The sequence below is a fragment of the Pleurodeles waltl genome, chromosome 10, assembly GCF_031143425.1.
Source record: "Pleurodeles waltl isolate 20211129_DDA chromosome 10, aPleWal1.hap1.20221129, whole genome shotgun sequence".
In the NCBI taxonomy this organism is placed as follows: Eukaryota; Metazoa; Chordata; class Amphibia; order Caudata; family Salamandridae; genus Pleurodeles; species Pleurodeles waltl.
In genome coordinates, this window is record NC_090449.1 from 980052550 (window position 1) to 980078283 (window position 25734).

Consider the following 25734-nt stretch of genomic DNA (forward strand, 5'->3'; position numbering starts at 1 on the left):
GACGTTAAAAGGAGGCACACCATTGTTTACAATGGGTCTTAATGAGCTTTGCAGGATTAGTGTCAAAATATTTTACGCTAATCCTGCAAAGCTCGGAACTAGTGTCAAAAATTCTGAAGCTAGTCCCCTAACTACTGTCATGGTGCACTGTGTCTTAGATACGGTACACACATGGTGGCATTAGACGGCGCTAAGGGGTGCAAGAAAAGTGGCACTGCACTAAGTGCAGTGCCACTTTTTTTAATACTGGCCCTATGTTTTCAACAACCCACAAACCCCACTGGCTCTAACCTAAGTATTTGTGGATCTCAATGCTTTTATTCCGATCTCACTCCAACTTTCATGTGTTTAAACTCATGGTCATGCCCTGATCAAAACAGTCACCAAAAAGCATGAAGGCATTTATGTACTAAATATAAAACAAAGGTAGTAAAAGGTCAAACAAGATAATAAAATTAAACTAATTTTTTGTCCTAGCTATCCATACCCTCTTCGTCTAGAGCTGTGCATACTGGTGGTGAAGTTTATACCACGAGAAGGTACCCTCACCAGAATATGCTGATTTCTGTGCCTCCACTCAGGACTCCTCATTCCTTTCAGAAGCCTAGACATCACTATCTGATGTATAATTATATGAATATCTGTCCTGAGGAAAAGGAGATTTCCCCCATCCTAGCTGAACAAATATGCAATTATTGTGAACTCTAGGACACAGAAGCATGCCATGCATGAATCCCTACAAAACTCTTCAATCTCTCTGTAAAACTCGTACCTGGCCCTGCTAAATTCTGTGACTTACTTACCTCCTCAATACTTATTTGGGCAGGGCCAAGGAGTCAGAGCTATCTTCCTACTCTCTCTTATCTCCTCCACATCTATTTAAGTCTCTTTTTTTAAGGACAAACACCGGCTTTATTCCCTTTCACTGGCAACCTTTCCCCAGATGCTTAATGAACGAGGGGCTTGGCACAATTCTCTTCCTTCAGGTCAGCCAGAATTGACTTATTACTCATGGACAAGCGAACATCTTCCACTCATTCAAAGCTGCAGCAAAGCCTTTCAGATTTTCACATCTACTAATTGAATGTCTGCCTATCTTAATCACACTTGTTTTGTACATTTCCCTGGCACATGGTTATCCCTGAGCTATGTTCAGTCTCCGAATTCGTATTCTTAAAAGTTCAAGCTCTCTTTGTGGCCACCTCAGTTTTGACTTAATGCACCCAAATAATTTGTGTTCAACCCACACTCTCACCAAACTTGTCTCCAATCTCAATACACATTTCCTCAACATCCCTATAACTCCATAATGATGTATGAGCAGTCGCTAACCCATCAACTTCAAACTTCTAAATCTCCTCTATAGACAATGAAAGGAACAAACCATCTGCATGGGTCTATCCCAAATGATATATGCCATGCCATCCCCTGTTCTGGTCCATGTTAATGCAAGCCACCTCACCTCTCCTTACTCCATCACCAATTCCAATGTGGTAATCTCTCTCTGGTTTTCTTCCCTATTTACTCTTAGACCCTAAGGCCCTCATTCTGACCCTGGCGGTTCTCTACCGCCAGGGCCAACGGGGGCGGGAGCACCGCCGACAGGCCGGCGGTGCTCCCTTGGTCATTCTGACCGCGGCGCTTTGGCCGCGGTCAGAACGGGAAAACCGGCGGTCTCCCGCCGGTTTTCCACTGCCCCTTAGAATCCTCCAAGGCGGCGCAGCTCGCTGCGCCGCCGAGGGGATTCTGACCCCCCCTACCGCCATCCTGTTCATGGCGGGAAAGCCGCCATGAACAGGATGGCGGTAGGGGGGGTCGCGGGGCCCCTGGCATGCCTATGGCATGGGCACGGCAGGGGCCCCCTAACAGGGCCCAACTAGGCTTTTCAGTGTCTGCGATGCAGACACTGAAAAGCGCGACGGGTGCTGCTGCACCCGTCGCACGCCTTCCACTCCGCCGGCTCGATTCCGAGCCGGCTTCCTTGTGGAAGGCGCTTTCCCGCTGGGCCGGCGGGCAATCTGAATCAGATCGCCCGCCGGCCCAGCGGGAAAGTCAGAATACCCCTCGCGGTCTATTGACCGCGGGGCGGTATTCAGGCGGCTTCCGACGGGCGAGCGGCAACCGCCGCCCGCCTAGGTCGGAATGACCACCTAAATGTCCAAAAATCATTACAATACAGGTTATCTTTTTAACATACTGTCTTGTAACTACATAAACACATGTCAGGTAAACTCTTTGGAGAGAGAAACAGTGACTCAGAAATCTACTGCATCCTGGCATCCCTGCGTTTGCCTCTTTTTCTGGACCATCCTCTTGCAACTTATTTCTCCCATAGAGCTTTCATAAAGCCTGAACCATGACTCACAAAATACTTTCTTGCCCAAAAGATGCATAAATTCATAACTTTGTAGACATCATTTTTTCTGGCATGTAAAATGCAAAGTTTATCCCTGAAAATATCCTTAGTACTAAGCAATATACATAAGATGCATTTCAATAAAGAAGCATTGGCAAAGCAAATATGTCTACCTTTTCTAAAGCATGTAATTACAAAGTGCATTGCTGACTTTTTATTAGGGTAAGTGTTTGGTAAGGGGTGAATCTTTGCGTGGTCCCAATTCTCCTAGAAAGAAAACACCAGAGTTGCCCCCGCCAGCAGCAACCACTGCAAATCCTTTACCAACGAAAGTATTATAAACTAAGTTTATTATCCTTTCATTGTTAAAGGGGTGGGGCATTGGGGATGACAAGCACTGAGGGGAGTGCACTGTGCACACCCCTCAGTGCGCATGTGTGTTTGGCCGGCCGTCTCGGGGTGGCCAAACACACATGCGCACTGTGCTGTCTCCAGCCCGAAACTGTGTTGCCGGGCTGGAGAGAGCAGGCATAGGCTCCCAGTCTGCGCTTCCAGCCAATCCTAATGCTGCTCTCAGCAGCATCAGGATTGGCGGCAGGCCAGGCTGGGAGCCTGAGCCTGCCTGCTGCTGAAGAAACAGAGGATTGGCAGCACTGCACAGCACCGCGTGCAGGTAAGCTTTTTTTACATTTATTGTTCAATTTTATTAATATCCCCCCCCCCAACAGAGCACTGCCCCGTCCCCTGTAACACCCGCAAGTCGTAACTGGAAAACACTACAACAGAGCAACAGCTTGCTCTGCAACATTATTGGATTTGCAAGTAGGGACTCTTTATTAAACAATCTGCATTAAAATATTTAAGCTGTCCCCACAAAGGAGAGTGTTAAAAAGGAGTTAGTAGATGTAGCTTGTGTTTTAACCCATGACTATATAAGGCATCAACAGAACCATATTGCATAGTAGAAATTGTTGACATTTGACCAGGGTTTTGGGACAGCTGTAGAAAGCTTATGGGCATTCACACCTTCACTTTGTGAACAAAAATATGTAATGTAATGTGAACTTGATAACATATTATTAAAGCAAATTAAATCAAATGAACTTGTAAAGATGACTAGGCTTAGCTTGCCAAAAGATAAACATTACATCCTTCCCAAATAAATAAAAAAACAGCAACTAAAAAGGCATTGTCTCACTAAAATAAATACTTCTAACAACACACACTTGTTTTGAATTACAAGCTATGTCATGTTGCATCTGCAGTGTGACAAAAGGACTACTTGTGCACCATAACCAATAAGAACAGAAATGTGACAATGTAACATCCTCAATATAGCATTGCCTTGAAGGAAAGCCCATACAAGCAATGGCAACTGTTGAACTAAGATAGTGGCTGGTGCGGGGTGACCTAAGCCCATCCTCAGTGTACTCCTTCAAACATATTTTCCTTAAAGTGTTGTTTTTTGGGGGTCTCCCGGACAAGTAATGATGTGTCTAAAGAGAACTAAAAATGAAATGAGAATACAATACAATACAGCAAACAACTCCAGTTGCGTGTGGCACAAAAATAGAATTGTCATAATATCTTCTGACATAAATGTTTTTTCCTGAATATCATTTATACATATATTGCCTCAATGGGGTAATATTTTTGTAAAATATATTTAGGTTGCAATATATATCCATATAATAGTATGACATACAATCCCTTAAAATGAGACCTCTGGCTTCTGTCCTATTTTCCCAGTGCTTCGAGTAATGGCTAAAGAGAAATGATGCTCTTTAGCATCGCTCTATTAACCATGTGCTGCCATAGACTCATAATATGGTAATAGTCTAAAGTAGACACTCGTGTGTGTTGTGGTTTTAAATGTAAAATTAACTCAGATTAACAGTGATGCAAGCAACTTATTTCTATGTTTTTTCATTTTACCACCGCCCAACCAAACCACGAACAGTCTTCAAGAGGTCTGAGGATAGTCTTGTTGCGATTATGTGCTACGCACAAAAACAAACATCCTTCCAGGCACACATATGCATAGCTTTGTGGTCAGTGAAAATGTTAAAATCCTAACTGCACTCATGCACAAGTTAAAACATCAAATGAACTTCCCTTTCCCAGCTTGTGTATTATCAAGGTAACGTTGGTAAATCATACAGAATCTACTCTTTTGTGTCTGGGTCCCAAAGGATACCTGAGTGATAGGGATAATTTCGCTGTATTTAAATATATTCTTCAAGGAACTTCACTGAAAGCATGGGAAATGAATTCTGCCAAATGTCACCTCAACAAACCCTAGAACATGTAGGACACTGACAAGTAATTAGAGTAGAGGGTTAGGTGTAGAGATATGACTAGTGTTAAGATTAGAATGTCAGGGTTGAAAGCTAAGTCTAGGGTGATGCCCAGGGTCAGAATTCAGGTGTATGTGCACATTGCACGATTAGAGTTAAGACTTCGAGGTGGAAGCAAGGCCGTCGGCGTGGTGGAGAACTTTTCTTCGAACATGCCCAGGGTCGCTCAAATTAAGAGTTGCCTGCTAGCCCTGCAGAAACCTCTGAACATAGTCAGGAACATTTGGCACTGTGATTCCAGTCAATGTATTAAACGTTTAACGGAGGATACTGTCAAAATCTTGGTACCCCTCCATCCGACAACCTTTTAACATGCTTTTGTTTTTACAAAAACAAAATACCAAAGCAGGAGGGTTTTTTTCCGAAGAAAAAACGAATGAACCCCATACCATGGGAGTTTTCTGCCATGGTGTAGGGGTCATGCAAGTGTTTTTACTTTCCCTTAATGCCCTGTTTTTTGAAGGTTGTAAAGGAGAGTAAAAACAGGCCATTCAACCACCTACTCTAAAGAGACTGCTATATTATGGGTGAACAAAATAAATAAATATAGATTAATCACCCTTTAAGGGCCATCCTCCAAGATGCACTGAGGTCTCTGATGGGGGTGAAAGGAAAAAGAACCGATTACTTTGGTAGACCTTTGCCACTTCACCCAGCTGAATGATGGGACCAAGAAACTACCTAGTAACTAGGCATCTGCATAATACTTTTTTCACTGGGGGCTTAGCCTCTCAGTGCTGGCATTCACTGCTCATACCTCCCACAAAGCACAGATTTCCTTCATAAATTACAAAAACAGAGTGCTGCATTGCCTGGCCGCATATTGAAATGAGTAGTGAATGGTGGGCTTTGATGAAATACCTTTCACGTGGGTTCAGAAGATCAACGTCTATAAATAGGGATTAACCTCAGGAACACATACAGCTGGTCAGAGCTATCTTCAGACTTCAGATCAGGTAATGCTCTTGGTCACTTTGCCAGGCCTTGTAGCATAGGAATAATGGAAGAGTTCCTGTGGAATTCCCTGAATACCCTAGGGCTTGGGCACATTATTTTTAAAAGAATAATCTTTACAGCACATCACCTTCCACATTTGATACAAACGTATCATGGTGAACATTATACCCCATCACCAACCAGCGAGGATTATGTGGGAATGTTGAATTCAACTGGACAAGTTTGTGAATCGCAGTAGTCAACAACAGCTGTAATATTTACCTGATGCATTAGAACTTAATGTACATCTGAAGTATGCAACTTTTGATCACCTAGGGTTCCATATTTATGGAACAGGAAACACCTGGTCCAAATACATACATTAGGACACATTATATGGGACATTTTCATAAAAACCTCCATGTTTCTCTATCACCAGCTATAAGTGGGGCAAGATCACCAACTTTGAAGAGGATACCTATCGAGTGCTATGTTCACGCCCTAACTAAACTGCCAAAAACACTAATCAATTTCTCAATTCTGAGTGTATCAACACTCAAAAGATTCCACGTCAGTGATGGAAACCCTGTTTACATTTTGCATGTGTTACACCTTTCACTCCCTCGGTGTATTTGCTTTTTTCAAGATTTTGTTTCTGTGCTTTTTATGTGACATATCCTTCCTGTATTGTGCACTTTGAACTGTCTCTCGTCTAAGTATCCTCGAGTTGAGGGTGTGGGCGGGTGTTTATGACAGCACACAGCTGAGAGCTCTGAAACTGAGGCAGAAGGCTGTGTGAGCGTCTCATAGTGCCTTTCAGTGGATCATAAATGTGTACAGACTACATGTACATTCAATCCTTGGCCTTTCTGCAGAGTACACAGATAGAATTAGATGTGTGTTAATTGTAATAGTAGGACAGGGTGAGATATACAAGTGGAGGATTTCAGACAGATGTGATGAAATAAGGGGTGAACATGTCTAACAGAATGAGGGACTGCAGAAGAAGGTTGTGTGTTGTGGAGTCAGGAGTGTCTGCAACACTCAGGTTATCACTTATTCTACAGACCTTGATAATGTTTGATTCGCAGTCTCTTATTTTCAGAAAGAAAACGTCCTAATTATAATTATTCACAACAAATGTATTATTGTTATTCATTTATCTGATACAGCTAACTAGCCGGACAAATAGATTGGGCGTGCCTTGTTTTAGGTACATGCATTTGTTGTGCGACGTCCGGAAGCAATGACATAAAACTCACAGTAAGGTTCCCAAAAACGGATCAGGTGGCACTGTGTGAATTACCCGTTATTATTCCGCACGCTAAGCCATACCATTAATCGGTGACACTTGGACAGGATTCCTACTTCCTCCTTAGGTCACACCCCTTTTAAAGTCCCTTCATTCCCCCACCCAACCCCCCCGAATCCCCTCCCCTCCCCACACACGCACCCAACCTGACTCCTTTTTTCAGTCCCAGTTACAGCCCTCCCTATCGCCTTGGAGAGAAGCAGGACAGAATGGATGGAGAAGGGGTGCTCAGACTTTGCCCGAGTCAGGTGACCGAGTGACTCTGATGAGAGTTTACATATCTCACTCTCCCAGGACACGCTCATTCCGACCCTGTCCTGTTTGATTCCGGTGGACACACACTTGTACCCTGCACAGAGCAGGTTCTACCTGCGGAGTGAGAGACGCGTGACACACAGGGCGTGTTCTCACATCTGGCTGACACTGACAGCTCTTCCCGTCACTGCTGCCCCGAAGCCTCCCACTCCTCGTCCGTGAAGACAGCGGCTGCTTGCAGGGTGGAGGCCGGTTAATGGCATGTTAGAGTCTGCTGAAACATGGATTATGTTAATGCTGGGGCTCACAACAAGGCATTACTGTATTTATTCTTGAGAAATCAACCTGGAAGAGAGCACGAGTCCACATTGTATGTGGCTTCATCCTCGGAAGAGGTGAGAAACTATCAGTGATAGGAGAGAGCAGCAAACAGTGGTGGTGTGTGTGTGGGGAGGGGGTTCTGGGTGGAAGTGCGACCACCACTGCAGAGCTCAGCACCAGAAGTGGTAGCTGTGTTCCAGGAATTGATCAACAAAGTGTGACGTGGCGAGCGTGAAGCTCACCTCCAGGCTTGCTGCGAGGTGTGATCCTGGGCAGCTGGCTCCTTGCACCACAGCGTGCAGACTCGGGACTTTAGACCCTCTATGCTTTATGACGGCTGTTCCTTAGCACACACGGCAAGTACTGCTGTCAGCGAGAGAAAGCAAGATGACACATTGGATTCTCGTTGTTAATAACGTGTGAAAGGGGGCGGGGGACTGGCCTGTCAAGCAGCTGTTTAAAGGTACAGCACATGTTGTGTGACTGCACCCCATGTACATTTTAAGTAGACTTTAAGTGCACAGATGGTCATACTCTCTCGCTCTCCCCCCGGCCCCCCTCTATCTCTCTCGCTCTCTCTTACCAACCCAAGCGTGTATCCTGCATAGCAGTCAAGTTGTGGTACAATTTGTTGTAAGTGGTTAGAAAAGGAGTCCAGTCATATGTCTTGGGTACCCCATTTACCGCCATCTCTAAGTAAATCCAGACCCTAGACTCTCCACCAAAGTCTTTACTACCCCGAAAAGCCTTCTTGCTCTGTAAAGTGCTAGCATTACTCTGAAGTACGTGCCTCCTGAAAAAATGATGCGCGGTGGCCAGGCTGCAAATCTCTCACCTTCAATTACACGAAATCAAACGGGTCGGGTACCCTCTAATTACTGCATCCGTGCAAAAGCTCATCCGGCTCGTGCGAGTTTTTTAATCAGGCTGCGATTATCAGCATGCCTGCCCTGAGAAAGCTCGCGCCTCTATTTCTTCCCGCAACTAGTACTTCTCTGCGGCATCTGCTTGTCTTACTTTCCGAGAAGACACTCTCTGCATACTGCTAAGTTCAAAGTCTCTGCTTACTTCCCTGCGTGATAATGCTCGGCATAAAACACGGCTGCTACTCACCCAGCCAGTAGTGCAGGTCGTACGCGGTAGAGTTGGTCTTGATGACTGTGTGCAACACCAGGTATGCGTCCCCTACATAGAAAGCGCCATGAAGACCCGCCGGCACTGGAGCCAGGTCCATTTTCTCGATCCTCCAGATCTGCAGCCCGGATTTCTTGCCAGCTGAGGCAAACTCTTTGTGGTCGAGAACCATGTTCACAAAAGTCCTGAGAGCCTCCTTAAATCTCAGACAGAAAGGGCAGTGCTAGGGCCGTCTGCTTGTCTCTAAAACTCCTTCGTCTCCTTTCACCTCGAAGTAAGAACTGAGCAGCAGCAAAAATACCAGATTCTGCAAGAACTGCCCAGCTTTATACTAGAGCCGCATGGGATGGAAGTAGTGCCAGGGAGGCGTGTCCTGAATCCAGCATACACACACGCACACATCAGCCTGCAAAGTACACAGAGAGGAAGCCGCACACCCACTTGTGGTAAATCACACATGACTGCATCCTTTCACTCGCGAGCGCACCAGCACTGAACGGACCCGCAGCTAGTGTATTCAAGCATCGCAAGAAACAACTCGGTCAGGCCCACATTTTAAATTGTATATGGCAAATGAGACCTGTTTACAGCTTGAAACACTTTTCCCAAACTCTTTATTCTTCTAGGATCAAAACGATTTACATTAACACCCGCACTTGTCACGCTACAGAGCTGGCATTACTGACAATTTACAGATCATGTTAAGCGTTGTACTGACAAGCATGCATGAAACAGACTTTGACACACTTTATATAGTGGATAACAGTTGGCCGCTTTATTAATGTGGACAAGCGTGTGACTGCCCAATGGTATGAGACATTTGGGCCTGAGGCCACCTCACTGATAATAAAACTTTGTATTTATGATAGTAAGATATTCACATTGTTCATTTGATACATTTCAGTTTCGTTTTTCAAAGATTACAGTGAGTGACTGGTGGGCCTTCAAGTCCTGGCCTCCATTTGTCCTGCCTCCTTTTGCCCTTCGATTTTTAGGCAGTCCCACCTTTGATTTTGGAGGGGCTCACTCCAATAGAGTTTGTTTTACCATGTTTGTGTTGTTTCAGGGGGTAGCTTCCAGTTCTTTGCATTAGGCTCAACTCGCTACCTGGCGTATCCTATGCCCTGCCATCCGATGTGGCGGGTCTGGGCTGCGAGTGCCATGTTCTGCTTACTCCCCTTACTTGGCCACCTTACACCCTGCCATAATGCATCCCCAGGTGTGTGGTTTTGCACGCACACCCCCTTACTAGGTGTGTCTTCCAATCAATTCTTTGGTAAAAACTTGTTACCTTTGGTCCTTTTGTCCTTCTGGCATCACGACTGAATGCCTTCACGTTGGGGTGGGAGGGTGGTATTTTCTGCCTGCAGCTGTGCCGAGAGAGCGTTGTCCTGGTCTTGACTAGACCGTCGTTCAGGCAACGCGCCTTAAATCCCATTCCTTTGTCCCCTCTACCCCCCCCATACTTGATTCCATTGGGGGGTTTGAACCACAGCAACCCCCCCCGCCAATTGGTTGCTCCAGGTTGACCAATCCTACCTGTTGGCCTTCACAGCGGTGGGGGTGCGTTGGCACCTACTTGGTGCGCGCCCTCCCCAAAACCGGTTTAACCGGTCCCTTCCGGGCCAAGGCGGCCGTTAAGGTGCCGGCCCTCTAGGCCCCCTATGGGGGCGGCCTATGCACAAATAAGAGGCGTTAACCCCAAGTCTGGTCCTCCTAGTCATAGCGTTCGAGGCTGCCCAGCCTCCCATAGAGTCCCAACCTAAATTTGGAATACACCAAATACTGATATATAGAAATATAATGATTAGAGGTACAATTAAAAAAAAATACGCGATCATGAGATAATTAAAAAACAAACAACCCCATATTTATTCAGTTATGCACATAATAGGGACCCTCATTTTGTTACACATTAAAACTGCTTATTTAAGGTACATCATACATTCAACACCTCATCCGAAGACAGCCACAGTAAAATAAGTTACCAAATAAAGCAATAATATAATAAAGAGGAACACATTTCAGGGTAAAATATTTCATATCTCAAAAAGGTTAAAACAATATAAAATAACACAACTGTTTATATGAAGACAGCACCATTCAATAACCAGAAAACATTTATCCAAAACCTCAGTGGAAGAGATCATTTGTAAGTCAAACCCGAAAGACAACACAACAACAGGGCCACAAAATCAAATGCACGAGGAAGAGTGTTCCGAACCTAGATGTGTCCATGGAAAAATCCTATTTCAAAGTACATATCTACTGACATGCTGAAAATCCAAGCTCCCCTCCTTTTTCTAAGAAAGCACATCAACTCATTTGCACGCAGTAGACTGCGGCCAGAAACAGACAACAGAAAGCAAAAGCTCACAGGGTTAGACACAGTACTGAAGGGTACTTAGGCTGACAAGGGAAGTGGGTAAGTGTTCCATTGTGTGCCTGCAGTGAGCATCATATCAGTGGGAACATGCTCTTTTTGAAATCATAGGGGCGAATGGGACAAATGGGATGTAGCAGGCCCTGCTTAGGCTCAGGAATTTATTTAACCTCGCCCAAGAGGCATAGGAGAGCTAACTCACCTTCAGTCCTTGTCATGGTCCAGGTCTGATCCCCAGCCACTGATTGGTAGAACAGATTCAAAGGCTTAACAGAGGACAGAAAGTGTAGGCGTACTTCTTATTCAGAATCTGAGATGGAAGGGTGCCTGAGTCAATGATAACAAGTCCCCACTTTTTGGCTAAAGGCTTGGTGCAGCAGCTCGTAGCTCACATACGGGTCAATATGTTTCTGTCTCGTGTTCAGATAGATTACAATGAGGGCGAACATATGTTTGATTGCTATACTTTGCCATCCACGTCTGGGTTTCCTATACACAGATAAAAGAAAAATGTGGTAAGGAAATACTAAAGAGAAGCAGAAAAACTGACCAAGCCTACTTTTATACCGTTCATCCATGGTTCCAAATGACACCAGGAGGGTGTCTATGTCGGTAGAGGGTGTGGCAACAAAGGATTCGGTTGACTGCAAGGGGAATATTCCCTTTGAAACAGCTATATACAGGATCCTATACAGGATCCAGTCTGTCTTTGAAAGCTGGTGTATATACCTCGTGTTGCAAAACCATTGAAGCATGATTTCCAGGATCCTTCTGTCAGATACAAAATGAACAATATAGCTCTGAAGTTTTATCCATGATGAAAAAACAGCCGAGTTATTTAGCAGATGTGGCATTTGATCCTATCAAGGCTCTGGCATTTACTGCAAGCCTAAATGGGGCCTCCAGGTTCAACATTTCGACCAAGGAATGGACTTCACATGTCAGTTGAAGGAACACTGAGAATTAGAAGTTTGCTTACCCTTTTCAGGGCAAAGTATCATTTGACTCTGGAAAAATGAAGGAACCTAGAGTCCAGGTTGGGGCTTCTCTTCAAACAAATATTGCTGTCATTGGTGCAATCTGGATCCAAATGAGAGGAATTTCCCTTTGAGCTGTTGTCCAAGACAAATCAGTCTGGTTCTTAACTGATTCTTGCTCCTACTGCCAGTAATACCATTAGACAGGGATGTTCAGGACTCTTGTACCAGATGTTTCCATTGCTCTCAAATGGATCTGTTCCTTCCTCACAGGAGGAACCCAAAGGGCCAGGCTCCCACCCTTTACATCAGAGACCAAGAAATTGATATGTGGAGTCCCACTGTGATCATCCCTCAGCACACCAACATTATCCAATCAAAATACATCACTGTCATCTCCTATGCTGATGACACAAACTCATTCTCTCCCTGACTGACAAAGCATCCACCACCAGAACCAACATCACTTACTCCATGAGCATGGTAGCAGACTGGAAGCAAACAAACGGTCTGCATCTCAACTCTGACAAGATGTAAGTACTGATCTTCAGCAACAACACCTCCTTATGGGACTCCACCAGATGGGCATCAGAGCTAGGACCAACACCCACAGACCATGCAAGACAACGCATTGTGCACCTCCAGCTTCCACATCCTATGCATGCTGTGAAAAATCTTCAAATGGTTGCCTCAGAACAGCAGACAAACCATCACACAATCACTCATCACCAGCAGGCTGGCTTACGGCAACACTCTCTCTGCCAGAATCTCAATACAACTCCTACACAGACCATCCAGAGCACGACTGCAAGACTCATACTCTACCTCCCGCATGGCACCTACATCATACCACACCTAAGGAAGCTTCACTGGCTCCCAATTCACAAGCTGAGCCAATACAAGCTTCTTGCAACTACATAGAAAACAGAACATAACACAAGACTAGGATAACTGAAGAGCAGCAGACACTTTCACAAACCCACCAGACACCTACTTTCTGCCTCACTCTCATGAAATACTGGCATTTGCAAAATCAAAACTGGTGGTCGCTCATTCTCTTACATCATACCCAACACATGGAACAATCTCCCACTATACATCAGAGACTCCTCCTCACTTTTTGAGTTCCGCAAGAAGCTGAAGACTTGGCTCTTAGTAAAAGCACGTTGCGGACCACAAAACTAAACACCTGCCCAAGCACCTGGATACCCTGTTGAGTGATTAGTGTTCCACACAAATCGGTATAGCAAAACATAACATTGCCAGAAAGTCTCAGGGATCTGTTGAGCAAAGGGGCCTTAGTAGTACTTCAACCAAAGATGGAGTGGGGAGCAGGATCCTAGTTGATACTTGTACAGTACCCAAGTCATCAGGAGGAATCATGTTGTTACAGGACCTAAAACAGATAATACATGGGATATTTCCATAGATACTCATGACGTTCCTGGAGTTATAAGATGTATACCTACACCTGCATATTTGATACCCTCACCTGAGGTTTCTCTGGTTCGCCTTGTGTGGCGGACATTTTCAATTCACAGCCCTGCCACTTGGTCCTACTTTAACACCCAACATTTTCACTAAGATCCAGGCTCTTTTACTGGAGTTACAGCATACAGAGGGTATCCTGGAACACCCCTATATCGATGACTGGTTGGTGCGTGCACCATCCCCTTAACTAGCAGAGGTTTACTTGAAGAGGATCTCTGCATTCCTGTTCCAGCTTGGATTTCTAATCGATGTGCCAAAGGCACATCTGTATTTATGTATGAAGTATGTATATATGTTTTGTATGTAAGTATGTGGTATTTCTATACCACATGACAGCCAAAAGTCAGTGGAGCAATGTGCAGCCAAACGACAAACAAAAAGTCAAAGATTGATAAGAGAGGTAGTTGGTTTATGAATAGTTAATGCATTGTGAACAAGTGTTCTTTAAAAATTCTTTAAATTGGAGCTACGCTGGGGAGGTGCTGATGGATAAAGGGATGTTGTTCCAGATTGCAGGTGCATAGATGAAAAAGGCCCATGGCCTTGTTATTTGTTTTTTCATCTACTACTTTCCTATGTGATTAAATACATTGGGGTTAACTGTCACACTCACCTGGACCAAGTGTTCCTACCAGAATGCATAGTACAGTCAAGTTGAGGCTGCAGGGTCATATCGCATCATCAGTGTTCCTGATGTATCAAAGGTTTCAAGTGAGCTTGAGCCCAGGGTTTCCCATTTTGGCCCGTGTTCCAGCACTCAGACATCTTGTTTGACGACGCCAAGAACATAAGCATGTACATTTATCTCCTAACTCAGATGTAAGTTGTTAGAAATGGCCCTTTTGGCATGGTTACCCCAAATGTTTTGCCCTCCTCCTCCTATTTTTCTGACCTTGTTTTTTGTTGACTTTAGGACTCTTTGTACTTTACCACTGTTAACCAGTGCTAAAGTGCATGTGCTGTCTTCTCTAAACATGGTAACATCGGTGTACACCTGTTTGGCATATTTAGGGGAATATTTACAAGCCCTTGCACCTCCTTGCGCTGCCCTAGTGTAATTTTTTTTTACATTAAGCAGGTCCCCACCGTGTGACTTATTTAAACAGTTGCGCAATACATGATTTGCATCACTTTGTAACCCCTTGCACCACACTATACCTGCACCAGGTATAATGTATGCAAGGGAGGGCCTTGCCACACAAGGAGGCCTCAAAAAATGGTGCAGTGAAATTTGCAAGATTTCACTGTACAATTTCTTCCCATAATTTTTGATGCCTACTCAGGGCGGGTGTTAAAGTGACGCTCCCATATTGACCTATGGGCCTCCCTGTACTTTGCTGGAGACTAGCGCCATAATTTGTGGCGCCAATCCAGCAAAGGGCCACAATACCATCATAAATTATGACGCTATTGTACTAACGTGCACCATGGTGCACGGTATAGTAAATATAGCGCTACCACGGTGATGTTAGGGGGCCGCAGGGAGACGCAAGAAAAGTGGCACATCAGAGCTGATGCACCACTTTCTTGTAAATATGCCCCCTAATTTACTTATAAGTCCATTGATAAGTGGTATACCATATACAGAGGGCCTGTAAATTAAATGCTACTAGTGGGCCTGCACAACTGTTTGTGCTTGCTATTGCTAAGCCTGTCAGGGCAGTTTCACTGCCACTTCGACTTCGCATTTAAAACACCTTGCCAAGCCATAAACCCCCTCTTATTACATATAAATCACCACTAAGGTAGGCATTAGGTAGCCCAATGGGGAGGGTGCTATGTAAGCAAAAGGCAGGTCATGTACTTTTAAGTTAGTGAAAAATTCACTGTCATTTTTCACTACTATGAGGCCTTCTCCTCTCATAGGCTAGCTTTGGGAATTCCTTACTATTCTTTAAGCTGTCATTTCTGATCATAAAGAAGTAGTTACTTCATGTTTCATATCATTAGATTGGTAGTGATAAATCATCTTTACTGGTAAAGTTGGATTTAAAATTACTATTTTAGAAAACCCACTTTTAGAAAGTGGGCATTTCACTGCTTTTGCTGCTCTGACAGTCTGTCTCCAACACACATCTCAACTAGACTAGATGACAGCATTCCCTCCAGATAGCCACAATACAGCACACTCAACTGCTTTCATCTAAAAACTGAGGGGTATAGAGGATGGAAAGGGCTTACACTTACACTTCAAAGGGTAGTGGCCTGAGCCCCCCACAAAGGGCTGATAGCCTTGAGCCAGGGCGGGAATGAAAGGGGGGACCTGGCACTTCAAGGAGCTGCTTTGACATTACCTCCATTTCAAAGGTACTTTTGACTGTCAGTACTGAGGCTCTGACCCCTGAGATGCGATCACTACTGGACTTGGGAAGAACTAGGCAGGAGTAAAAAAAGCTGTGCTGTAAGGATTGCCACTCTGCCCGGACTGACTATTTCAAGGAACTGCTTTCCTGCTTTGCTGAGCTGTCCTGATGTCTGCAGATCACTGCCCTGCTCAGGACAAGGACTGGACCCATCCTGCTGAACCAGAGTGACTCCAAGGACTTGCTGACTTGCCCACTGTTGTCCTGCAGTCTCAGGGGCACCAAAGACTCCATGCAACTCTTCTGGTGCTGCTGGACTCTGCTATCTGTGAGTCCTACCCTTGCTTGAAGTGCCTCTCTCCAGTCCTGGGCCTCAGTAGTGTTCTGTAGCTGATTGCTGCAAAAACCACTGACGCATCGTCTAGAGTGCATGTGAAATGTCGCCTCATTACCGTTTAACGCTAACACAGAGGTTGCTCAGTGACATTGGATCCACAGCCTGCGCTTTTCGACTATGACACTTGGTGCGGCTCGCCGGTGGCACATTGCATTGACTTCAGCGGAGCTCGGCGATGATGCAGGACCATACTTTGTGCGGCTTAATGGTGATGTAGTGGATTCTCGACATCGACCAAAGCTCGATCCAAGGTACCTTGTAAGCGTGTCCTGTAGCTGGCAAACCCTCCATTGTGGTCAACTTAAATTTGAATTTGCACTGGTACCTCACGACCTCAAGTAACTTTTAGACCACTAGTGATTTCTAGGCACTGTTTGTACACTTAATCTTGAAAAATTAATATCTCAACTTCCACTGATTGGATAGGTCTTGTTTTACTCAGATACATAGTCACTATTTTTCTAAACCTGGTATGAGTCTTTTTGTGGTGTTTTCATTGTGTTACTATCTGGCTGTAGCACAAATAATTTACACATTGCCTCTTAAGTTGAGCCTGACTGTTCTCTGCCAAGGTACCAGAGGGTGAGCAGAGGTTAATTTAGGGAGTGTAACTGACTTGTCCTGGCTAGAACTGTGGTTCCTACTTGGGCAGGGTACATACCTCTACAAACTAAAGACCCAGGGGCTTACTTACAAACCCCTTGCACCTTTGGTGCATCACTTTTTCCCATATAAAAAGTGACACACGGTTGGCACAAGCGGCTTGTAAATAAGCTCCCCAATGTCTAACATAAATGATGGAGTCAGTACTGTAACTTTTGAGAGTACAAGATTTTCAATAGAATTTGGAGACTTTTGAATTTTGACCGTTTGTTGAAAGTTCCATACTCTCAAAAATTATAAGTGTTGGCTGTTTTGGGCAGAAGGAATTTAACCTCTTTTGAATTTTTTAAGAATTTTATTTAACCTTCCAATTTGCTCATTAGTTTGGGGTGAGCACCAGAAGTTAATATCCATTGGATTCCCAGCTTAGTACACAGGAATTTCCACACGTCAGAAGTGCATTGAGGCCCACAATCAGAGATAATTTTCAAGAGTAATGCATTGAGTGGATATATGCTGTAGTAGAATTTGTAAGTCCTTTCAGATGCAATTGGTACTTTGGGAAGAGCAGAAATGTGACCCATTTTAGCATACAAATCCACTGTAACCTTTACTGCGGTGCAATTCTAAAATGGAGGTAAATCTACTATGATGTCAGTAGGGATGATCTCCCAGGGTTTAGAGAGAATTTCAGGTGGTCCCAGAACTCGCCAGACATGATAAACCTTTGTAACACCATGAACACTTGACTTGTGTATGGTGGATTTTTGTCGTTTTGGTCTTGTTTTGTTTAGATAAATATTTCCTATTTTTCTAAACCTGTGTTGTGTCATTTTGTAGTGTTTTCATTAAGTTACTTTACACCTAGCACTCTGAAGTTAAGCCTACTGCTCTGCCAAGCTACCAAGGGGGTAAGCAGGGGTTAGCTGAGGGTGATTCTCTTTTACCCTGACTAGAGTGAGGGTCCTTGCTTGAACAGGGGGTAACCTGACTGTCAACCAAAGACCCCATTTCTAACATGGAGGTATTAGAGGAAATGAAGGCTTCAGGAACAATGGTCTTCTCTGCTGTTCTGGAAATCTCAAGTTTAGGATATAGTCAGGATAAGGAATCTGCATTAATATTTTCTGATCTGGGAATTTAGGTAGGAAAAAAATCAAATTATTGAAAGAAGAATGCCCAGTGAGCTTGCTTACTATACTTACTTTCCACCTGTTAGAGAACTTGAAGATGTCTGTGATCAGTGTGGACGAGTACTCAAAATTGGGCTCCAAGTAAAGATATGGCTCCAGTCAATGGAAGCTGATTTTATTGTAAGAAGTTCTTTCTCCAGAACAGAATGATTTCTTTCTGCTGGGGAGAATTGATCAGAGAAAAAGAGGGCGGGATGCTTTTCACCACCTTAAACAACCTGAATTAAAACAACTCCCGTATCTTGGTCTGTAATATCAGTCTCAAGAAGGAAGGCTTTGTAGGCATCACATTGTTATACAATAAGAGTAGGAATGACTGCTTTCTTAAGTGTTTTGAAACCTAAGGTGGCACTATGATTCCACTGAAAGGTCATCAGAAAGACAAGCTTGCAGAATGTCCAGTAATAATTTGCTATGGCTCAAACACTTTGCATTTCCTTTACTGGTGAAGGAATGTTCCAGTCTAGGATGGTTTGAACCTTATAAGACTCCAGGAAAGATGGAAGAGCATAGCCCAAATAGTCTACCAAATACTTCTCAAAGACATACTTTTCCAGTTTGGCTGGAAATGCATTCTTCCTGCGATGTTGCAAGGCTTGCTTGGTGTGAGATTGGTGGTCTGCTGGTCTTTCTAAAATATAAGAATGTCATATGGACAGACTATTGTTTGAAGGATCAAATCCGAAAAGATTGCATTCGTAAAGGGCTAAAAGACAGTAGGGGCATTGCAGAGGTAAAAAGGTATCACACTGTATCCATAATACCCAAAGGCTGTTCTAAATGCTGTCTTCCACACACCATCTCATCGGATCCCGATCTGGTGATAGTCTTCTCTCAGATCCAGTATAGTGATTATTTTAGCCCATTGAACTGGCTTAGAAATTAGGGGCAAGAGGCAACGCTCCTTGATGATTACTAGATTTAACCCCCTGTAATCTGTAGACGGCCAAAGTTCAGAAGAACTTTTCTTTGGCACAAACAATGAATAGACTCTAGCAAGAGATTTAGATGGGGTAATTAGACCACTCTCTAGATTTGCATCAAGATATTTTCTTAGAGTTTGCTTAGAACCTGCAGTTCCTAGGGAGGTAAGGAAAAAGTTAGGTCCATAGGGAACTATAGCATCACTAAGGAATTTGATAGCAGAATCAAAATTTCAAGAAGGATGTAACTCCTTGGTAATCGACTCTTGGAAAAGATCAGGGTATTCATGATAATTTTCAGGGTCTTCAGATAATTGTGCAATTGTCTGGATTAAACTACTATAAAGGACTTCTGAACTTTGAGTAGAAGAAGGGTGATCAGATGTATATTGAGACACACAAAATTCTGAGCCTAAGTACAAGGTTTTTGCAGACCAGTTTATTTAAGGGTGTTTCGAAATAGGTGATGTCCAAAATACTAGGATAACAATGATTAGAAATTAAATCAAAGGAGAGTTTCTCAAAATGGGCAGCAATCTGGATAGATGAGACCGGAGTTTTGTCAGTGACTAAGCCAGAATCCACTAAAGTCCCATCAACTGCAACTAAACGTATTTATTTTGATCTGGGATCTGATCATTGGAAGCCCATTGCATATTCATGTAGACAGCAGAGGCTCCAAAGTCCACAACGCCAAGTGCTAAGAGATGCCAAGACATGTTGAAACTGAATCAGTAATTACCCTGGCAGATGGCCGAAGTTAGAAAATTTAGTAAAAGCAGGCAGGGATGTCTGATTAATACTTGCCTCGATTCCTTACATGAGATGGGAGCTTTCTAGTTCTCTGACTGCTTTGCTGACAAACAGAAGAGCTCAGAAGATGACTTTTATGAAAGTACTACAAACATACCCCTTGTTTAGGTTGCCTTGATCTTTCTTCTTCAGCCAAATGACTTTTAGTACAGTGTGCAAGGGCTCATCTTCCTGATAAGAAACTTTAGGTAGTATATTGAATGCAGGTGTGAAAGGGAATTTCGATTGAGATTGTCTTCAACGTTGCATTCATCTTTCTTGAAGTTGACTGTCAATCTGCATGGTCTGTTGAATAAGAGCTTGCAAAGACCCTGGTCCAGCGAGTTCATCCTTCAAGCCTTTCAGAGAAGAGTGAACAGAGAGGAGTCACACCAGTCAGTCTCTGAACCTAAGCATTTGAGCTCAGAGATGAAAGTATACAACTCCCTGAAACCTTGCCTGTGTTCTAAAATCTTCTTCTTAGGCGGAATAGTTCAGAGATTAGCAGTTGAACATTTTGTTTTAATTCCATAAGGAAGGGTGAAAAATTATCCAGAACAAGTTTGGCGACAGACCTTTCAAAGCACAGCCCAAACCAGGGCACTTCCAGTCATAGTACTCACAATAAACCCCACCTTGGTCTACCACTGGCATAAACATGGGGATAAAGATAAAGTGGACCTGACAAGTATCCAAAAATACCTTTAACTTCCTAGAGTCCCTGCCATATTTTCATTGTGACAAGCCAGCTAGAGGAGGACCCAGAGAACCTTGTTGCAGGACAGACAGGGATTGACATATGACCAAATAGAGATTTTTTGTGATTCGATATTTGGTAATTGCAAACACATATTGTTAGAAATGGGATTTCTGGTTGGCTTGGGTATGCACCTAAGCCAGGCAAAACCCACCCACTCTAGTCAGGGCAAGGGAGTTACACGTCCAAGATAACCCCTGCTCACCCCCTTGGTAGCTTGGCACGAGCAGTCAGGTCTAACCCGGAGGCAATGTGTACAGCGTTTGTACAATACACACAACACACGTGATGCAAAATGTACACCACAAAGTAAACACAACACTGAGCTATAAAAAAATAAACTTTATTGCACAAAACATAATTAGACCAACATTACACGTTAGTAATACCATGCTACCTTAGCAGTTGTCAGAATGTTACACAAGTTACTAATACTCTGCAAGAATACGCAGTTGTCACATTAGAACATGTAAGTACTCTGGATTCTGCAACATAAGCAGTAGCCGGGAATTACAGTAAAGAATTCTATGTACTTGTCATGAATACCTCATAAATACCAATAAAAGGAACATTAGAGAACATATCACACGTCATAAAATATATATTAGCAAGTCATGCCCATAAACGGAACATCAGCACCCCTATATAGTGTCATACATGCAGGTAGGTAACATATACCCCCCCCACTCCATACCAAGCTCCCAGAGCAAAATATGTATCCAAAAGTACCTGGTTTGTATGAAGAAAAGGCACTCCTAGTGCCTAGAAGCAGAAGATATGGCCCCAGCGCTCCTGTCACAACTGACCCTTCTGCGGGGGGGGTCCACAACCAACAGATGCCAAAAAGATTACTGGGGCATTCACGCCCCTAAGGCAGTGGCAGAACTCCCTTTCTGCCCTGTGCCCAGCATTGTTGTAGGCAGCCACTCTCGTCCTCAGTGCGGCAGCCTAAAATAAAGAGTGGCCTTCGATGAGGCTTCCTCCTGCTCCAATAAGCGGCCGCACCTGACACGGTGTGTGAGGCGCTGTCCTGCCCGATCTGGGCCCTCACGTTGAGCAGGCACCAAGGAAGGTGCCTGCAGGCACCCCGGGGGCACGGTTGGAGCGCGCTCGCTCCTTTTCTCCTTCACTTGGTCCTCCAGGTGAACTGGGAGAAGAGAAGACAGCACGCGCCTGGATAATTAAGGAGGCCCAGGCAACGGCGGTGATTTTTAGCAATTAACGGAGCGCTTAAAAAAGCGTACAAAGCCATACAGGTGCCCCGGGCTGCGGCGGTGATTTTGGCTGGCAAGAAGTACTTTTCAAGACGCTAGGCTATTATTATACGCCTGGGCTGCGGTGGTGATTTTTGGCCAGAAAAGCGCTACAAAAGCGTTCAGGGCATCCAGGAGTGCTTTCCCAGTGTTACATCATCAAGGCAGCACTCTGTGGGCTGAAGTAAGCTAACAGAGGTCAGGGGCCACAGCACCCTGCCTCTGGAGACAAAAAGTGAAGAAGGAGCACAGGGCTGGAGAACCAAGCTACGGGCCAGCACACAAGGGGATGTCAGCAGTGGCAGTTTCTCCTAGTGACCCAGCAGGTCACAGGTCAGCACAGCAGCAGCAGTTCAAGGTGGTCTTGGTGAGACCTCTCAACAGCTTCCTGTGTCCAGCTCCAGTTAAGGTTTCTAGAGTCCCAAGAATGTCCAAAGAATGTCTAAATTGTGGAGAACATTCCCCTGTACTTATACTAAGTTTACAGTGTGTTTTACAATGGGGAGGAGAGGTGGTTCCAACCAGTTCCAACTGGTTCTGGAAGTGCCCTTTCTCTCCTCCAGCACAGGCTTCAAACATCAGTGGGGGGGGCTAAACGACCCTACTGTATGAGGCCAGGGCACAGCGTTTACAAATGCAGGTGTGCCCCGCCTCTCCCTTCTCTCAGCCCAGGAAGGCTATACAATATGTAGATGCACCTCTGTGACACCTCCACCCACCCTGTGTTTAGGCTGTCTGAAAAGTATGCACAAAGCCCCAACTGTCAGTCTGCCCAGACGTGGATTGGAGGCAAGCTGCAAAACGCCAGATTCTTAAGCACAGATAAATGCGCAATTTCTAGGAGTGGCATTTCTGTGATAGTAATAAAAAAATACACCTACACCAGTAAGTAGCATTTCTTATCACTATCACAACCATATCAAACATGCCAACGCTACCCCTCATAAATCTGACAATACCCCTTACATATAAGGCAGGCCATTTCCAATGCAATCCTATGAGAAGGCAGCACTCACAGAAGTGAGACACAAAGTTAGGCTGTTTGTCAGTACCAGGACAGGCCACGCAACCTGGCACATGTCCTGCCTTCTACATACATGGCACCCTGCCCATAGTGCTAGCTAGGGTGTACCTTAGGTGTGACCTACATGTAGTAAAAGGGGAGTTCTGGGCCTGGCAAGTAAATTTAGATGCCTGGTCCCTGTGGCAGAAAACTGCACACACAGACCCTGCGCTAGCAGCCTGAGATAGGTTTGACAGGCGACTTCAGTGGGTGGTGCAAGCAGCGCTGCAGGCCCACTAGTCACATTTAATTTAACAGGCCCTGGGTATAGGGATACCACTTTACAAGGGACTTATAGGTAAATTAAATATGCCAATTAGGTACAAGCTAACCATACCAATTTTGCAAGGGAGAGCACATGTAATTTAGCAAAACGTCAGCCAACAAAGGTCAGAAAAATAAGGAGGCAAAAAGCAAAAAGTCTGGGGAATGACCCTGTAAAAGGGCCAGGTCCAACACATATGTGCAGAAGTTTCTTTGACACTTTTTGTGATTCCCAGTGGGTCGCACATAGACCTACCTCATTAATATTCATGAGGTAGGTTTCGGTTTGCAATCCACTGGGAGTGGCAAAAATCACAGGGATGGTGGCTTGCTAATGTTTTGCAATTGCATTTCAGTTGCAAAAAATTCACACATACCAATGTGATTTGGTATTACGAAGAGACTCCTAAAAACAAACCCCTTCCTAATATTGACTCGCAAACCCTATTTGCGATTTAGTAATAGGTTACAGAATTGCAAATAGGGCCTTTGCACATACAAAAATACTTTATAGCAGTTACAAAAGCGCCGATTCTGCAAATCCAACCATTTGAGACTGCTCAAAAATGTTGTACATTTGGCCCCTTATGTACAAAGGGACAGATTTACAAGGCTCTTATCACCACTGGAGCATCACTTGGTGCTAATGACTGCTCCATATTTACAAGGAGGTGTAATGCCACATTTTGTGGCTTTTCACCTCCTTGTAAATATGGGCCCCTCCAATGCAGTTTTCTGTGTCAGAGGGGCGTGCAATGGGTGTTGCAGTGGGCGCTCCATCGCAACACCCATTGCTTTTGACGCTGCCCCATATTAATGAGGAATCGTAAATCTGTGGCAATGCCAAAAACCAATGTCACCCCAGGGGTGGCGTTAGCATTGCAAAATGAGGAGGCATGCTTTTATTTCTCCTCGTTATTAGCTTTTTTTATATGTGTGGCATTCTGCAGCACACATAGAATAAGCAAAATGCCATGGATGGTTGTTGATGTGCAGAAAGTTATCCCTTCCTGCACATAAACAATCATTAAAAAATTATGCTTTGGTATGTCTATGGGTGTGGCATTCTGCAGCACACATAGAATAAGCAAAATGCCATGGATGGTTGTTGATGTGCAGAAAGTTATCCCTTCCTGCACATAAACAATCATTCAAAAATTATGCTTTGGTATGTCTATGGGTGCTGCAGTATGCAGCACACATAGAAGTGCCAAACCACCATTGTAGATTGTTTATGTGCAGGAAGGGGAACATTCCTACACATAAACAATCACTCACCTCAAAGCAGTCACCCTTGCACTATAGTGCAAGGATGCCTGCGTTGGTGCAGGCAGCGTAATTTAGTGCCGGCACAGGGGGAAAGGCAGGGCTGTGACATTTTCTTGTAATTAGGGTGCAGCCCTGCGTTTCAAAACTGACACAGCGCGATGCTGCTTATTTTGGCACAGCATCGCGTTTCTTGTAAATCTGTCCCTCGGTATTTGCAAATTGCAAATAGTCATAAAAGCAGCAATATGCATGAGTAACTTAGGCCCAAATGTATACTTTTTTTGTGCTGCATTTGCATCATTTTCGGGTGCCAATTTGGCGCACTTACAAAATATAATTGTATTTTGTAAGTTTGCACCGGTTTTGCTTCAAAAATTACACAAATGAGGCGCAAAAAATGTATAAATATGGACCTTACTATTTAGTGGAATCAGAGTTGAACCAAGAGCGAAGTATAAATGCTTCCCTAAAATGAATAGTGACTTTCACGATGGCAGTACCAATGCTATGGTGACGAGGATGCGGATATTAGGAGCAAAACAGAGAAGAATAAAGTATGCAACCTATAGCTAAAGAGTGACTTTTGCGATCAAATTGAGGTGGAGATGGTACATATGCATTTAGCAAGTGGGTGATTCTTAATCTGATTAAACAATATGGGGGTCATTCTGACCTCGGCGGTAAAAGGCGCCTACCGCCGGTCAGAAATCCTCCATAATCCCGCCGCGGTCACGGAAACCCGCCACGGTCATTCTGACCCGCAGAAGGCAAACCTCCGAAAATCCGACCGCCACAACAGACCGCCAGACCAGCGGTCGGCGGAAAGGTGGAGGTGACCAAACCTCCACCGCCACGCCAACAGAAATACGCCCATCCCATTACGACCCACGAATCCACGCGGCGGTCATTCAAACGCGGTATTCCATTGGCGGGACACACCGCCGCGGTCAGAATACCCACAAACGAACAAAACTCAGCCACATTGGACGATTTGAATCCCACACACCTGATACACATACACACACCACTCCCACACACACAATACAATATAAAACACACACCCACATCACCCACAAACCCCTACGCTAAAAAATTTGTCAAGAAGGCAAGAGCGAGACACCAGCATCCAAAAAATAACAGCCACAGCCACTCAACACCATCACCCACACACTATCCACACACAAAACAACACACACCACCACACTCAACTCACTTAAATACACATACTCCACCCCACACATCATACACACCACCCCATGGCACCCCAAAGACAACCCCGCTTCACAGACGAAGAACTCAGGGTCATGGTGGAGGAAATCGTTCGGGTAGAGCCCCAGCTGTTCGGCACACAGATACAATACACCAGCATTGCCCGGAGGACGGAGCTATGGCAGA

At 44.5% G+C, this 25734-nt stretch overlaps 1 protein-coding gene across 1 annotated transcript in view; it reads right to left on the minus strand.

Moving 5' to 3' along the window:
- Positions 1 to 9169, minus strand: part of SCIN (scinderin) — a 271318-nt gene extending 262149 nt beyond the window's left edge. The window contains exon 1 of the mRNA XM_069211821.1: positions 8651 to 9169. Within this exon, the coding sequence (XP_069067922.1) occupies positions 8651 to 8843 (193 nt within the window). The 5' untranslated portion in view covers positions 8844 to 9169. The remainder of the gene's footprint in view (positions 1 to 8650) is intronic.
- Positions 9170 to 25734: the final 16565 nt, after the last annotated feature.